Genomic DNA, 14,228 nt, shown 5'->3' on the forward strand with positions numbered 1-14,228 from the left:
TTGATCTAACCCGCTCAACATGATATCCATACTAAAATATGGTTAGGGGTGAAATTTTATAATTTTTAGAAATTATTTACTATTTTTTAAGATGGGTAGAAACTCATTGTTTCTTGAACGGTCCAAAAACATTGATTTTGTACCTATATTAAAAAATAGAAAAAAAATTCCAAAAAATATAGAATTTCAACTTTATGCATATTTTAGTATAAATACTATGTTGAGTGGTTCGGATCAACAAAAAATGAAGATATAAAATATGAGTATGATGACGTATGAAAACTATGAGGCATTGGAACCCTCCTCATTATATATATATATATATATATAGGCTGTGGCTAATTTGCTGCCGGCAGTATTTCTGTCGGCGGTGCTGCCACTGTTTTTTCTATTTTTTGATGTTCAAACGACAAATCTAAACCGTTAGATGTTTAATCTATATTATAATCTACTTGGAGACCAAATTTTACATTTTTTGGAATTTTTTTACTATATATTAAGCTGGTTTGAAAACCGCTGATTTCAATGCTGCAGAAATTTACTGAAATCAGCGGTTTTCAAACCAGCTTAATATATAGTAAAAAAATTCCAAAAAATATTAAATTTGGTCTCCAAGTAGATTATAATATAGATTAAACATCTAACGGTTTGGATTTGTTGTTTGGACATCACACGACTAAATATAGCCCCGGCAGCACTTCTGCCGAAATGCTGCCAGCAGCAATTTAGACAGACCCTATATATATATATATATATGGGGTAACAGATGTGCTAAAATGAGTCATGGAGTAAAACAAGTTTTTGCTCCATGGCTATATATAGATAGATAGATAGATAGATAGATAGATAGATAGATAGATAGATAGATAGATAGATAGATAGATAGGTTACCATGCTTTGCAAATTAAAGTGGGTGTTTTAATTTGCGCTCATATCTCTAGTTTCAAAGTTCAAATAGTCAATTTTAAATTCTCAACATGTTTTTCATATTGAAATGTGCTTGGAGACCAAATTTACATTTTTTTGAAATTTTTTTACTATTTTTTTAGAAATTTTCAAAATCAGTGTTTTTCTGAATTAATATTTAGTTACCGTAATGCTACTCCGTCGGATTACAAGCGCATAATCCTACCGTGTAGTAGTGTCGGGTGTCGATCCACAGGGATAGATCTTAAGTAGTTTAACAATTTTAGCACTAGTCTAGGTTCTTTGTTTAATTGGGTAGCATGTATACTAAATAAAATAATAAAGGTACAAGGTGATTTTACAGTTTACGTATACTCTGGCGAATTTATAGGTGGAGATGCTAATTGTTGTAAACCAAGTTTAGGGAGCATCTAGGGTTTTAGATGAAATCCTTCTAATTATCTCAATACATATTTATGGTACTCATGTCTACCTGCATATGACCTTCTGTCACTACCATATGCGGTATAGACCACCCCGCAGAGCAGAGCCGCATATCGGTACTGCTATTCCCTATGGATGCTTGGGTTCGGTTCTATGCGTATTTGAAAGGTTCTCCGACTCTAAGGTCGGCTTGGGGGATAATTCAGATTATCACAGGATATAATGTAATTAAATTACTCACACTAACCTAATCAATTATATTCTCCTATTACTCGCTAAGTAATAAATAAATTTCTAATTATACTTCGATATGCTATCCAATCTATATTCTGTCAAGGGAGCCCACTGGGTTCTAACCCTATTCTTTGAACTGCTGCCAAGTCTCGTTAAAGTACTTACTTGTATCCCCTCTCACACCGAGGTACAATGACTTAACACCTATTGGTATGTGGAGGACATTGGCATATAGTAGACAAAACTATGTATACAAGGACATATTTCGATAACATTCTAAGTATAACGAAATCTCAAATAGACATAAAAGAAAAATACATATTATAGTAAAGAGATAAAATAGAATTCATTACATCGAAACCCTAGAGAGGGGAAGCTTAGCTACTCAAAGCCATGACAAAATAAAAGAAGTAATAAAAGAAAGACATAACCTAAAACCTAGAACACCTCTTTCTTGGATGACTCCTTCTTCTTCCGCCTTGGACTTCGAGCGCCTCTTCTTCTCCAACTCCAAAAATTACACGCAATATTCTGCTCTAAACTATGGACTTACACAATTAAAACATGCACACTAATTCCTATTACATGAGGGATTTATATAGTCTTCCTAAAAGCGTGTAGCCATGTAGATCATGGGAGATCATGGGTGCCAAATATAGCTTTTCATGTCATATTTGGAGTGCTAAATATAGACTTCAATGCGTAGCAAGGCCTGCCACATCTGGAGATTCGTCCTTCTAGAAGGTTGATGTCCAACGGCTGAGATTTAATTCAAAATAGACAGTCCACAGATTCAATCTGTGTGCCCGTGCGACATAGGGTTTATATCGCATGCGGTATAGGTTATACTATAAGGCACTGTACTTAGCCGAATTTCAGTGAATTTCACCATGTTGCATGTTGTGCACTTCGTGTGAGATGTTTGCATACTCCGTGTGAAGTGTTTGCATACTCCATGTGATGCCCTATTTTGACACTTCCTTCCAAATCGGCCTAAATATGACATTTTTGCTCCGTTTTCAGCCTAAATTCGCAACTTTCTCCAAAACCTGCCAAAATAGTCTTAAAACACGTTTGTGGTGAATAATTCGGGAAAATAAGTACTTTGCATACGCTTTTTCACAATTTTTCGTACTAAAAAGTAGTGATTTTCGCTATATAAATTGGCGTTATCACTCTCCTAGTGAAGACCTTGCTATTTTACTAGTCTATCCTTTGTAAATTGCATAGCCTTCATTTAGAGAAACCCTAGATCTAATATATCCTAATATTCATGAAAATTGGTGTTCTATGATCTGAAATGGTGGGTTGTGCTTCCAAATACTGATTGGTATTAGATTGGGTGCTTATATAGACCTTTAACCCTGACTTTGAGCTGTAACCGTTGTTTTGACAGTTATTATGTGCTGATACCTGAGTCGCATTAGGTTCACTTCTTGGTCGCATGGCTGGCATAAATCGTATGCGGTTGCTCTCTGGGTTGTATGCGGATGAGGGCATCCACACGGCCCGGGCTGGTCTCTGACTTTAATAATAATGTATTTACAAGGGAAGATAAAAAAAAAACAGTTACATGGTTGCACATCACATATTTCCATTTGATACAAGTTATATGAGACTATCCTTACAACAAGTTTGAGAAATCCAGAAATGTCATTTCTTTTATATGAACCATCCTTACTTTTCAAAAAACTAGTCCTGCGCATGTTAAAAACACATATTTTAGTAGTGCTTGCATGTATTCCTCGTATTTCTTCGTCAATTTCATTTGTGACTTCTAATCACTGTAAAATCCAAACGAGACAACAGAAGGCACTTGAGCATTTGATGTTCCATTATGTGTACCTATATAGAATTCATTTGAAAATTACACTTGTGCATTTGACTTCCTTGACACAACAGTTTGGGTGCTACATGATAGTTTATGAGTCAAATTATTTACTGAATTTTGCAAAATTTGCCTGACATATATCCATAATTTAACTAGTATCTTCATAACAAATTAAATGTATAAAATAGATGTATATATATACATTGCAGACTTTTCTTCTTTGATAATCTGAAATCATTTGTGGGGACCATTAGTCCTAATTGTCAGGGATGACGTCAGTAGGAATTAACTGAAAACTAATGAACAAAATCGATGCAGCTATAGATATAGTCATCAATTTTCATGTTGTTGAGAAATAAGATCTAGAATCTCAGATTAATAATCATCATAGATCTACAATTAGAGAATTAAGATTAAATTAAGGAGTTAAAGGGGTCTCCTTACATTTATTCAATAATAGATATATACACTGTACATAGATACCGAAAGTACAAACAGTAACATAGTAAAAACGATAACTTAATTAGCTTGTAATATAAATAACAATAAGAACTTGTAAAAAGATTAGATCAATGAAATATTTTTTTCTCATCAAAAGTTCTCTCCTTAGAAACTTACAACAATAACACATGTGCACTGCGATTTGTGTTTAATGCATGCCATTTAGAAGATCCCAGTAATAAGTATTGTCAAGGATGATGTCAGTACGAATTAAGTGATAATTAAAATATTGAACAAAGTCAATGCAGCTATCTTAAGATTTTTAAATATTGTTCTTTTAATCTATATATCCTAATTGTCAAGGGTGACGTCAGTATGAAGTGAAAAATAATGAACAAAATCAATGCAGCTATATATAGATATAGCCACCCGTTCTCATGTGCATGCACTACTATTTGTTACTACTAATTAGCAGCTTTGCCTTGCCATATATATTTGCGTGGTGGATTGTTAAAATTGATCAACAAACCCGCCACATGTACTGCTACGAACCTTCATCATGGTTCATTACGATAGATCGATCCAGCACGGATGATGTCATACTTGACAAATACGTTTTTGTTTTCTTGGAAATTGATACGTCATATCTCAGGGAGATTAGACTGCATGTATGTGAGATATACCCCTCAAGAGCAGTGTTGTAAATAACAGTATGTGGTTATCGGACAGACATAGGACTGTCAAGCGATTAATCGAGAATAATCAGGAATAATCGATCGGTCAATTAGTCGGAAAAATCCATAACGATTTGGTCACCGCCAACGACTAATCAGCCGATTAATCGGCCTAAACACCCGTTTTTTACAACACTGACAAGGAGAGAACATTTGTTCTGCTTGTGTGGTTAAGCTACTGTGTTGTTTGGTGGTATACCATCTTGCGTCATTTTGGGAGGGTTATATATGTTGATTGGACAAGAATTAACTAATTCCTCCTCGATGATTTTCTTCGTTTTGTACTTTGGTTAGATGATTGATAGTAACGACTATTTTTTTTTGTTTGAGTTGAGAGCTGCGCGGGATCTTGTGGATTCTACCAGTATATGCATCTATAAGAAATATGAGTAGGATTAAAATGCACCATTGGTTTTGTGCTCTAAACATATCTCATGTCTATATCTTTGTTTACAAAGTTCAAATAGTCGATCCGAACCGTTCATTTTGTTCTACATATTAAAATATGCTTAGAGACCAAATTTTATATTTTTTGAAATATTTTTACTATTTTTTTAGATAGGTACAAAATCACCTTTTTTGGATTTTTGATTTTTCTGAAAATTTAAAGTTACTAAAAGTAAATTCCTAAACTAATATTTTTTGGATTTTTAAAGTAAAGTAAATAACAAAAAATAAAAGATAAGATTTAAAAGATAAAAGACCTAGATTCAATTAAAAAAGTTAGACACTTCAATGATAATATAAAAATTTGCAAGAATTTTCACACTATTTTCGGCAACTGTGCCAAAAAGCTTGATGGGTCAAAACAAAGCTTATAATATTTATAACTATAATTGTCTACTTTACAATCGATTCACAAATGTATGAATTTATCATATCGTATAGATCAGGGTGTTGGTCCACAGAGGATAGTGTATTAAGGATAAATCGTTCACTAATCTAGGTTTGTTTGGTTGAGTTGTGTTGTATTTAGGTGATCAATAAAAGTAATAAATTAAGGATTAAAGGTAGCTCATTGCCAACTTGATACGGATCCAAGCATGTCACACCTCTAAGGGCTCTAGTTAATTGTTTCATCATGCGATTTTATGATGCTACTGATGCACAACCACCTATTGCACATCGAATCACAAAAGTACTAGCTTATGCATGCTGGCTAATGATAAGTATTGGTTACCATACACACATAAGAAGAAATGAGAAGTTTGATTAAATCTATTTAGTACAAGAGTTTGTACACAAGAGGATTTAATCATATGAGGTCAAATCACATTTGTACAACGGCTGGTACAAATGGTGATTTGATTAAATGAGAAAATTAATCAGTGTAAACATATTATGGGGGTTTATCAATCCTGCTATTTAGTGCGATTTGTTTGTGATTGATATCATCTCTATGGAGAGATATAGGGTCAATTTTCGCCTGAAGGATGCAAGAAATAGACGTCGAAATTAACAGTATATAATATATATATCCTTATTTTAAAAAACAATTAGTACTTACTAATTAAATCAGGTGGATAGGTGGAAAGTATAGCAGACCACTTCAATTCAGAAATAAAAAATAAGTCAGAGTGCAATAATAGAGTTGAAAAAAATTTAATACTAAATTAAATTCCCTTACATTTTTTTAAGAAAAAGTCGCCCATATATGGATGATGGATCTCTCTCTCTCTCTATAATTCTCTATAAAAACGCTTCTTCAACCCTCCATTCTTCACAAGTCATAATCCTCTATACTTTTCTGATCAATTAAGCATATATTTCTCTCTAATCCAAGACCACCATGGGTAACTACTTACTAATCAATTCTATTAAATTCCCAAATTCAACTATTTAACTGTTTTGTATTTCTCTTTCTAATTTTCACTAAATTTGTTTTCCTCCTCTGATACAGGCAAGATCAAGATCGGCATTAATGGTATGTTTGGCCTCTCTTGTTTAGAATTTTCTCTCTCTAATTTAATCAATACTTTTGTTAAGAAAACCATGGCCAGGAGGAGAGTATTATATTATACATGTCTACTAATTGTATATATTATTGATGAATTAATCTTTGCCTTTGCTTGGTTAAGTTTTGGCAGAATTGGCCGTCTGGTTGCTAGAGTTGCCCTTCAAAGCGCAGATGTCGAGCTTGTTGCGATTAACGATCCATTCATCGCCACTGATTACATGGTAATAATTTAATATTCTATTTCCTATCATGCATTGACAAGGTAGAAATGCTTCAATCTGATTTGACAAAAATTTGGCAGAACTAGTTAATACTAATGTAGTTTTTGTAGTCCAAGAAAAAAAAATGCATTGACTTGTGTAATTTTAAAATTTTATAAAACAACATGATCTGATGTATGTATATAACCTAGTTTGGACAAGAATGGTAATGATTTGATCAAATTTTATCATCACTTATAAATAAATAAATGTATTTTGTACTCCAAATTAAGAAAAAAAAAGCATTGACATGTGTAATGTAGATATACATGTTCAAGTACGATACTGTACATGGCGCATGGAAGCACAGCGAAATCTACATAAAGGATGCAAAGACTATCGTCTTTGGTTCACAAGAAGTCACTGCTTTCAGCTCTAGGTAATTAACCAGATTTGAACCATTCATTTATTAACTTGTTAAACAACATTTTGTTGTGTAATTTCCTTTTGAAATGTTTGCATTCTTATTGATTGATAGAAACCCCGAGGAGATTCCGTGGGGCGAGGCCGGAGTAGAGTACGTTGTGGAGTCGACCGGTGTCTTCACTGAAAAGGCCAAGGCTGCTGCTCACTTTAAGGTTTGTATATTTATCTTTTTGTATTAATGTCTAGTTGGATTTAGTTCAATAATTGAAATGAATAAGAGTGAGGCTATGGTACTATGCATAGTGTATATACTATATTGGTACGTACAATGGATAAATATTTTTGTTTTCAAAATTTTGACAGTCAATCTAAATCTTCGTTCAACATGATCTCCATATTAAAATGTACTTGAAAACTAAATTTTACATTTTTTTTAGAATTTTTGTACTATGTGTATAGATAGGTAAAATGATTTTCTACCTATCTAAAAAATAGTAAACAATTCTAAAAAAAATGTAAAGTTCTATTTACAAGTACATTTTCATACAATGATCACGTTGAACCTTGAAAATAAAAATACTAATTCTTATTGTACAGACTAATTTGCACAATGCATAGTACCATAGCCTCACTCAATGAAGAATATATCATAGATTAATTTGTTTTGTAACTAAAATACAGGGTGGTGCTAAGAAGGTGATCATCACTGCTCCCAGCAAGGATGCTCCGATGTTTGTTGTCGGTGTGAATGAGACCGAGTACAAACCCGACATTGACATCGTCTCCAATGCCAGTTGCACCACCAACTGTCTTGCTCCCCTTGCCAAAGTACAGTTACTAGATTGCCCATTGCTAATAGCTCTGTTTTGTTACTTCCACAGTAGTGGTATTTTCTGTCAAAAGAGATTTAATCATTAAATGTTTTTGATTTTTTTTTGTAAAATGAAATGTTGAAGAGATTCCATATTTCATAATGTTACTCTAATTTACATATATAGAAACAAGAATATATTTAGGTATAATATTCATATAAATATCATAAAAAATAGAGAAAGAATGTATTTTATAACAGAAACACTACTAAGGCATCGATGCGTTTTGACAGGTTATCAATGACAAATTTGGTATCGTTGAGGCCTTGATGACTACTGTGCACGCAATCACAGGTAATTTTATAACTTATTATCAGACTTAATCATAACAAAAAATGATTTATACTGGTAAAAAAACTGAATAAATTAATATATTTATGTGTAGCATATCTGGTTTTTATATATTTCAGCAACCCAAAAGACAGTTGATGGACCGTCGAATAAGGACTGGAGAGGTGGTCGTGCTGCCAGCTTTAATATCATCCCTAGCAGCACCGGTGCCGCTAAGGTACTGTCTTGAAAAATTATAACAATAATCAATACTCTTTTATTTTTGTAAAAGGATTTCTTCCTCTTGTGTCATATTAATTTCAAATGAATGCATGTATCAATTTAAAATTAAAAAAAATGTAAAGGCTGTTGGCAAGGTGCTCCCGGCTCTAAATGGCAAGCTGACAGGTATGGCATTCCGTGTCCCCACCGCAAATGTGTCAGTGGTAGACCTCACGGTCAGGCTTGAGAAGGCTGCCACCTATGACGAGATCAAAGCCGCCATCAAGTAAGACATGCATGAGATTTATCATGTTAACCATGCTTGCTTTGTCACCTAATTATTAATACTCAATATATAAGATCAAATAACACATTAATCATATTTCATATTTTCATTGTTACAGGGCGGAGTCTGAGGGAAGCATGAAAGGAATTTTGGGATATGTCGACGACGATCTGGTATCGACCGACTTAGTTGGTGACAAGAGGTTACTTCAATTGTGACTGAAAACACATTATTTGGACCGAAAACATTTTTTTCCTCTAGAAATGAATGGTGAAAAGTTCCCTTTTCTGATTTATAATCAGTAATTAAGTTCTTAAATTTTTTTATCATTGTTCGGTTTTTCAGGTCAAGCATTTTTGATGCAAAGGCTGGAATTGCATTGAATGGTAACTTTGTCAAGCTTGTCTCCTGGTATGACAATGAATGGGGCTATAGGTATGTCTCTCTCTCTCTGTTTCCATAAAAGTTTATTTATTTTATTTCTTAATTTTCTCATCAATTTTTTTCTCTAATTGCACAAATTATCTTTTCACAGTAACCGTGTTGTTGATCTGATACGACACATGCACAATGTTGCCTAGAAGAACTTCATATGCCTATCGATGTTTTTACAACTTTTAATTGAATATTATTTTCATGTATAATTATATGGTGCTGCATTTGATTTTATTTCTTTTTTTGTTTTTGTACACTCTTTTACCAACTTTGTCTAATTTTGCTTGACTTGGGAATAATAACTACCTTTTGTTGATTATTTATCAACTGGTAATTAGTGTCCTTTCTGGTATCTTGTTTGGAAATGCAAATATATATTTTTCCTAACAGATATTTCTCAAAGTAGAGCATAGATAATTAAGAAATATAGTATTTATTTATCTTTTATAACTCATAACCAATGCTTCAATAGTATAAATATTTGATTCAAAAGCATAATTAGCACTAGTCTAAGTTCCTTAACAAAATAACGTCTTTATTGTTCATTTCATACCAAATAATAAAAATGTGACTCACTTAGAACTAGGGGTGTAAACGGATCGGATATTATCCGATTTCGTCCGAATCTGAATTCAGAAAATTACTTAATTTATCCAATCCATATCCGTATCCGTATATGTATCCGAAAAATATAGCGGATAAGAACACGATTAGATTTTTAACTAACCGTATCCAACCGTTTACACTCCTAAACCACAACAAATGTATTTTATCTTCTTAAATTGATTATTAAATTGCATATTCATATCAATTATGTATTAAACTGCATAAACATATATATATATTTTGCTGAACAATAAGAAAATATTAATGACTAATATTTTGATAATATGATATATGTTTTGTAATCAACAAACTTATTATGAAAAATATTAGATCTAATTTATGAATAAAAAAAAATATTTAGATGTTATTAACAACAACAACAACAACAACTTCTAGTTATGTGTGCCACCACTACTACAAAAAAAACTTTTACTATCAGTTACAATTGCACTTTACCATCTATTTTTGAACTATTGGCTATCGCCCCGATAGGAAAGATATGTACATATGCCATCGGTTGAAAACCAATGGCATTCCTACTTTTCCCATCGGTCGAAGGTTTTTCAACCGATGGTGTTGATACTTTTCCCATGGTTTTCCATGGTTTTGATTACGTTTTTATCATCTGTTTTGGATAATGAACTGATGGTGTTTGATTATTTTTTTCTTTCTTTTTATATACTTTTAGAATGCTTATTTTTTTAATATTTCTATCAACCATGTCACTAAACAACAATATAATAACAATTAATTATTAAAATATCACAATTAGACATAATCATCTAACGAGCATTTGTACACTAGTTTATTTGTATACTAATTTATAGCTATATCAAGAATGTTGAAACTCATTTCTAGCAAAATTTCTAACTAGCATTCCTAAACTATAAACTTCTCTTGCTCAACTCCTATATGTCATTACAAGGCATTTCAAGAAACATAATAACTTACCCAAACTGGGCAACTAAGTTAACTCGATGGTATCGATATGGTTTCAATTTTACAACGCCGATACTCCTAGGCTGATCTTTGACATCCCCTAGTTATATAGAAATAAACAGAGATTAACAAAATTCTTCATGTCCTAGTTATAAAATGTAAATTGTGAAACATGTATTTACTAATTATCTATTCAATTTTGCATATAATAGCAGAGAACGAGCAAATGATATCAAAAGTTATGAACATAAGATGAAAGGTACATTTTTGAAATATAATATATCTTATATATTAAGAAGGGCTTTATGCGAATGACGTGCAATATATGGACATAAGATGAAATGTACATTTTTGTATTATATACGATAGAAAAATCTAGTTGTAAATGCGAATGACGCGCGCGCGATATATCTTATTAGTTACTTCTTTACATAGCGCCATAAGTAGGGGTGCACAAAAAATTCGAGATTCGTGATTCGATTCGAATTCGATTCGAAAAAGTTCGAAAAAAATTCGATTCGAAAGTAATTCGGTTCGAAATTAATTCAAACCAGTTCGATTCGAAATTATTTCAATTTCGAATTCGAACCAGCCCTGGTTCGATTCGATAGGTTCGCGATTATTTTTGGGTTCGAATCTCCGCGTAACAGGGACCGTCCATTAGTTTACGATGAAGGTTATAGGTTTGCCATTGCCATCGCCCATCGCCATTCACCAGTATTCTTTCTCTCTCTCACTTAAACCTAAACCTAGCCGACTTTCCTCCGCCGTTGCTCCTGCGCGTTCTCCTCCGCCGTGCCTGTGCTTCTTCTTCGCGTTCTCCTCTACCGTGCCAGTGCTCCTCCGCCGTGCCAGTGCCTGTGCTTCGCGTTCTCCTCCGCCGTTGCTTTCCTCTCTCCGGCCGTTCTCCTCCGCCGTTGCTCTCATCTCTCCTCCGCTATGTAATATTGCTCACTGCTCTCTAATTTTTTGTACATGTTCATCTTCTTTGTTTCATGTATTGAAATGAACCTTTTGAATGCCAGATACAACGTGAAGCACAGGCACTGGCACCGCACCAAGCTTGGATTCTGAAACGCGAAGCATAGGCACTGGCGCAGGTACTTGTTTTATTTTGTTACACAAATAGCTTCCTTGTCTTTGATTTGAATTCGGTTAATGGTACTTGGTACAAAAATAGCTTCCCAATAACATGGATCCAGTCGTTTCTAAAATCATTCAAGACTGTTGGCAAACGTTAGTTTCTGTGCTTGTTTACATCTCTTTTTAGTGTTGTTTGGTCTTTTGCTTATATTTGAAACTTCATAAACTGGTCTGAACTTAGTTTCATAGGACTATTAACATACATATTATTAGGTTAACCGCAAATGAAGAATAGTCCCTGTTTAAATACAAACCAAAGAACAGTGACATAGGAACAAACCTAAAATAGAAATATAATAATTCTATTAGGTATGCTACTGGTATAGCCAAGTAAATGGTATACTGGCTCATTACTTGTATTCGTCATCATCATTATTATTTTGTTAAATCTGCAGATGGATTGAAAGCATACTTGAAGCTCCCAATTCGAGTAACCAATCCCAAGAGGTGGTATTCTCCCATAAAAGAAAAAAAAGGTTACACGACTTTCCTTATAGCAGTTTTTGTAGCTTTTGAAATGAATTGATCGGGATCTTCTCATTTTTAGGCTATAGCTCGGTGATGAGGATTGTAAGTGCAGAATAAATTATTTTGAAGTGGCAATTTTCAATTGTATACATTGTTTGAGCTATGTACCAGTACAAGTACAAATCAGAATTATTAAAGCTATGTACCAGTACCAGTGCAAGTCAGAGTTGATTGAGCTGTGTACCAGTACCAGTGCAACTAAGATGTTCAAAAAATTAATTAAACACTAAAGATTTGTATCTTGAAAATGCAGCTGTGTGCAGTGTGAATTGCTGAAGAGAGATCCGAAGAAGCGAAGGCACGAGCAAAAGAGCTTGAGAAACAAGTAATATACCAATACCAAATCTGTCTTAATTAATTGTTGGTGGCAGTGTTTGCTTTAAGTCAAGTAGTAAAAAAAATTGTGATATAAAATAAAGAACAGGGACTGATCTGAATTTTTACCAAATTTTTGATAGGCTGTTTTGAGAAAGGCTGTTTTGAAGATTTCCGAGAAGGCTGTTTTGTAATATTTGGCAAGATTGTAATATTTGCAAGATTGTAATATTTGGGGGTCATTTTAATTATATTTGCAAGATTGTAATGTTTTGTAATATTTGCAAGATTATTCTGTTTTCTGTGACTGGTACATTTCCATGTCAATCTTGTCATGTTTAGCATTTAATTATTTTGTTTTCTGTGTACATTTCCATATTTTAATTATTATATTTCCATGTGGATCATGTCGATCTTGTCATGTTTAACAAAATTACTGAAAATTGGAGAGAAATTACTTATATCTTAACCGGAAATTTTATTTTAACTGAAAATTACTGAAAATTGGTTGGCTCTGTCTCAATTTCGAACCAATATCGAATTCGAACCGAACCAGTATGAATTTTACCGAATCGAATTCGAACCTGCCTTTCAGGTTTGAAATCATTTCAATTTCGAACCCAGTTCGATTCGAATTAATTTCGAATTCGAATTCGAACCTGGGCAAGTTCGGTTTGGTTCGGTTCGTTTGCAGGCCTAGCCATAAGCATGGCTTGGGAATGCCTCGTTAAAATTTTAGATTTTCTTATACAAGCGCTATAATTTATTTATTTTCTAGAGCAAATATTGCCTATTAGAAGTAGGGTGTTCTTAAGTTTAGTAAACTTTTTTGTGAACTGAATAATAAAATATATCCTATTGACTTTAAACGGTAAATTTGAATTGTTAAAACCAATTTAATTTATGAGTGATGTGTTTATCTACATGTGAAAATTTTAAATTTTCGATTTAATTAAGTATAAAGTCAAGCGGTCAAAATTAAAAGGTTTATACACTAATTTTAATTTTAATATATTTATTTTAAATTACATATTTCTCCTTCTCCCTTTAAACTTTAAAATTACATATTTCACCTTCTAAACTTAAAAAATCACAAATACCAATTTTATTGTCTTTAATATTAAAACCAGAGTTCTAAATAGCTAGTTATAGCTACGCAATAGCTGCGCTATAGTTTTTTTGGACCTCAAAAGTTATAATGCTATTAACCGTTTTTCTTTCATAATGATTCTAAATAAGTAGCTATGGTTGCACTATAGCTTTTTCAGACCTTAAAAGCTATAGCGCTATAATAACTATTTAGAACCTTGCTTAAAATTGATTTTAAATTTGTAAAATTTTCAATTGTATTCTTTATTGAGAACATAAAATGCCTATCATACTCAAATTTTAGTTCGATGGGTTCCTCAACCATTCTATCCGCTTCAAGATATGTGCGC

General features: G+C 32.9%; 1 protein-coding gene and 1 long non-coding RNA gene across 2 annotated transcripts; both read left to right on the forward strand.

The window, feature by feature from the left end:
• The first annotated feature begins 7,075 nt into the window (after nt 1-7,075).
• Nucleotides 7,076-9,308, forward strand: LOC144546328 (glyceraldehyde-3-phosphate dehydrogenase 2, cytosolic-like). Its single transcript, XM_078294876.1, has 8 exons — nt 7,076-7,186; nt 7,286-7,385; nt 7,855-8,001; nt 8,279-8,339; nt 8,456-8,553; nt 8,681-8,823; nt 8,942-9,025; nt 9,169-9,308. The coding sequence occupies exons 1-8, from the start codon at nt 7,077-7,079 to the stop codon at nt 9,284-9,286; spliced, it is 861 nt and encodes a 286-aa protein (XP_078151002.1). The 5' UTR covers nt 7,076; the 3' UTR covers nt 9,287-9,308.
• A 2,243-nt stretch (nt 9,309-11,551) lies between these two features.
• Nucleotides 11,552-12,567, forward strand: LOC144546036 (uncharacterized). The gene is made up of 4 exons (XR_013508668.1): nt 11,552-11,744; nt 11,829-11,903; nt 12,342-12,422; nt 12,494-12,567. It is a non-coding gene; the product is annotated as an uncharacterized LOC144546036 (long non-coding RNA).
• Nucleotides 12,568-14,228: the final 1,661 nt, after the last annotated feature.

Source organism: Carex rostrata, chromosome 29, assembly GCF_964058835.1.
Source record: "Carex rostrata chromosome 29, lpCarRost1.2, whole genome shotgun sequence".
Taxonomy (NCBI): domain Eukaryota; kingdom Viridiplantae; phylum Streptophyta; class Magnoliopsida; order Poales; family Cyperaceae; genus Carex; species Carex rostrata.